Source organism: Protobothrops mucrosquamatus, unplaced genomic scaffold, assembly GCF_001527695.2.
Source record: "Protobothrops mucrosquamatus isolate PMUCROS unplaced genomic scaffold, P.Mucros_1.0 scaffold3, whole genome shotgun sequence".
Lineage (NCBI taxonomy): Eukaryota > Metazoa > Chordata > Lepidosauria > Squamata > Viperidae > Protobothrops > Protobothrops mucrosquamatus.
In genome coordinates this window covers 3,742,456-3,746,160 of record NW_015386390.1, presented here as the reverse complement: position 1 = coordinate 3,746,160, position 3,705 = coordinate 3,742,456, and the positions used below count along the sequence as shown (strand labels likewise).

Here is a 3,705-nt window from a genome sequence, read left to right as displayed (position 1 = left end):
CAGAGAAGGCCCTCCCCCTGGGGGTCGCCAGCCGACATTGCTTGGCCGACGGCACCCTGAGGAGGCCCGCTCTGTGGGAGCGTACCGGTCTGTGGGAGGGAATCTGTGGCAGAAGGCGGTCTCGGAGGTATCCAGGTCCTATGCCATGGAGCGCTTTAAAGGTGGTAACTAACACCTTAAAGCGTACCCGGAAGGCCACATGCTCTGATTTAATGGATCACATTAAATCAGAGCATGGCATACTTTTCTCCCCAAACTTATTATCAGCCTACACTAAAGTATAACATGCAATGACTAGCAATGGATAGATTTCTGCTTTCCTGTACATTTACAAAAAAAAAAAGCAAGATGATCCCAATTCATAGCCTTTTCATTCACGGTTAAATTTACATTTCCCTGCATGAATTCAATTCCAACCCAAAAGATAATTCAGCTTATTATATCCATACTTCCTTTTATGCACATCTTTTCTCTACGTTTCACAGATGAACAGCATGTACAGGTAGTCCTCAACTTACAACAGTTAGTTTGGTGACCATTTGAAGGTACAACGGCACTGAAAAAACTTGACTTATGACTGTTTTTCACACTTACAAACATTGCAGCATCCCCAGGGTCACATGATCAAAATTCAGATGCTTGGCAACTGACTCATATTTATGATGGCTGCAGTGTCCCGGGGTTATGTGATCATCTTTTGTGACCTTCTGACAAGCAAAGTCAGTGGGAAAGCCAGATTCACTTAACATTAACAAATGTCTCACTTAGCAACAAAATTTTGGGTTTGATTGTGGTTGTAAGTCAAGGACTACCTGTATTTCCTTCTGACTGACTGTAATAATGAAATATTTCTCTCTTTTCCAGTTAATTATACCCAGTCATTCTTTACTCACCATAGAAAGCAACAAACTGGCTAACTATAAACCTGAATATGCTCTATAATCCAGAGCTTCCTAAAAGTGTCTCCTTATTTTACTTTTAATGGCGTTCAATGTGTTTTATTTCAAATATTTTTTTACTGTAATCTTATAATTTTCCAAAGTGCCTGAAGGCAGGACAAGAAGCAACGGATGGAAACTAATCAAGGAGAGAAGCAACCTAGAACTAAGGAGAAACTTCCTGACAGTTAGAACAATTAACCAGTAGAACAACCTGCCTCCAGAAGCGGTGAATGCTCCAACACTGGAAGTCTTTAAGAAGAGACTGGACAGCCATTTGTCCGAAATGGTATAGGGTTACCTGCCTGAGCAGGGGGTTGGACTTGATGACCTCCAAGGTCCCTTCCAACTTTATTATTATTATTATTATTATTATTATTATTATTATTATTATTATTATTATTATTATTATTATTATTATTATTATTATTATTATTATCATCTTATAATTCATTATTGTGCTTCATGTTTTATAAGTGCAAATCATATAAATAATGTTCTTGATTACTTACTTTGCAATGATGAGGTCCCTTTTCTGTTTTGCTACAATGCTCTCCCTGAAAATGTCCTTTAAAAAAGAAGGCAGGGAAAAAAACAAGATTGGTTTATTATTATTTTTAATTTTGTAATAACACATATAACTACCTGGCAATCGAAATTATATTACGGTATTTCCTTCAGGTATCAAATAGACATTGTCAAGTATTTGAAATACGTCTGCTCCCTAACCCCAAACTCTCATTCAGATGAAATCCTACAAATTTCTTGAGTAATTATTTATATTGGCAAACCAGTTCTATTAAACTCAGTATGACATTCGTTTGAAAATAATCCATATCCTTAGGATATTATTCTGCATCATAGAGGGTCAATGTGTTCAAAATCATGCCCTTACCATTCTGTTTGACTGACTTCAGACCAATGAATTCATGTTCTTTAGCTTTTGGAAACACTGGGTGGCCATCTCTGAAATCAAAAGAAAGCTTTACATTCAGCTTGTGCCTAGGATACAAAATGGATTTTATCACCCACATCACTAAATATGTTTAAGACTGGTGACGTTTCACCAAATTTTCATAAGAGAGAGATCCTGTCAGAAGGAATCTAATATCATGGGATGCCTAACAGATCTTAGGAACACAGGCAATTAATGAAGCAAATAGGGCCATTATATTAGAGAAGAGATTCAGGAGCAGGGGAACATGAGAAAGAGATTTGGAGTAACTCTGCCTTAATTACACATGTGGGAGGATTACTTTAATAGGCTTTCAAGATTCAGCTACATTACTAGGAGTAAAAAATGTTTCCAGTAATTCAAGTGGGTGTTGTTTCTTAACCTTGCCAGCCTTACAGAGTTTTATCTGGTAATTTCCAAGTCTCAAGGCTAAACCATCAGAGGCTTAAAATTTTTTCCAGGAGTAGCTCTGCACGTTTAGAACAACAGATTGAATTTTATCTAGTTCATATTTAAAACTAGCTGTACCCGGCCACGCGTTGCTGTGGCTCAGTCTGGAAAAAGCGTGTGTTGCTTTTACATCCAACAGATGGCGGTTTTTCAAAAAAAGCATGTTTTACCTGTCACAGGTGTGACATCTATATAATATAGGTATATAAAAACACACGCGTATTCGAATGCAACGTTGTGTCAAAATTTCAAAGCAATCGGTGAAGAACTTTCGGAGATTTAAGATTTTGAACAAACGAACATTTACATTTTTATTTATATAGATGTCATTAATTACTAGAAATATAATGTAAGCATCATTGATTTCCATGAGCAGATTGATCAGAATTACAAGGACCCAAATAATTTTTTGATAGTAAGCAAATTGGATCTTGTCTTGGATGGAAGGCAAATTAATCATGTTCTATTATCTAGTGTAATAAATGATGTCAGCAGAATGTGGATTATTCAATAAATCATGGCTAAGCAAACTTCAGTTCAAATACTTAAAGGGAAGAAAGGATTCAATGGAAAAAGACCCTGATGTTGGGGAAGATCGAAGGCAAAAGGAGAAGGGGACGGCAGAGGATGAGATGGTTCGATAGGGTCACGAACAAAGTGAACATGATTCAAAGGTGCTTTTTCAAAAGGCAACCAGACTATTTTTTTTTTGAGGAAGACATTTCGTTTCTCATGCAAAAAGCTTCCTCAGTTCAGTCAGAACTGAAGAAGCTTCTTGGATGAGAAGCGAAACGACTTCCTCAAGAAAAAACAAAGTCCAGTTGCCGTTTGAAAAAGTACTTTTGAGACAATCATGACCTGGATGACTGAGAAAATCTCCATAGACATTTAGCAGTGAACATGAGTTTGGCCAGACTCTGGCAGACAGTGGAGGACAGGAGAGCCTGTCGTGCAGTGTTCCATGGGGTTGCGAAGTGCCCAACACGCCTTAGCAAAGGAACAATGAACAAACTTCACTTAGTATGACCTGTAAATCAGGCCATTGGTCACATCCTGGAATAAAGGTAAGACTGAAATCAGCCCAACTGCAAGTACCTTGTTGCTTTCAGGATCACATTTGGAAGAGCTATTTCCAACGCCCTCTTGGCTTCTTTCAAGGTCATTCCCTGACTGCTGATCCCATTAATATAATGGATGACATCCAGAATGTGGAGTGTTCCCTCCATGGCTGCAGCAGATTTGGGACTGATATCGCTAATGTATAACACCTGATAAAGACTATCATGGCCACCTGCAAGGGAAATACCTGGAAAAAAAGGGAGAAAAATACAGTTGCAAAGGTAGAACTCAAAAACAAAAGGG

At 38.1% G+C, this 3,705-nt stretch overlaps 1 protein-coding gene across 1 annotated transcript in view; it reads right to left on the bottom strand.

Annotated features, from left to right (window-relative positions):
* PTPN13 (protein tyrosine phosphatase non-receptor type 13) overlaps nucleotides 1–3,705 on the bottom strand; it is a gene marked incomplete at its 3' end in the record, with an annotated part of 103,240 nt that overhangs the window by 2,571 nt on the left and 96,964 nt on the right. Inside the window, exons 33-35 of the mRNA XM_015832359.2 lie at nucleotides 3,439–3,649; nucleotides 1,834–1,904; nucleotides 1,451–1,506 (exon numbers count right to left, since the gene is read on the bottom strand). Of these exons, the coding sequence (XP_015687845.1) occupies nucleotides 1,451–1,506; nucleotides 1,834–1,904; nucleotides 3,439–3,649 (338 nt within the window). The remainder of the gene's footprint in view (nucleotides 1–1,450; nucleotides 1,507–1,833; nucleotides 1,905–3,438; nucleotides 3,650–3,705) is intronic.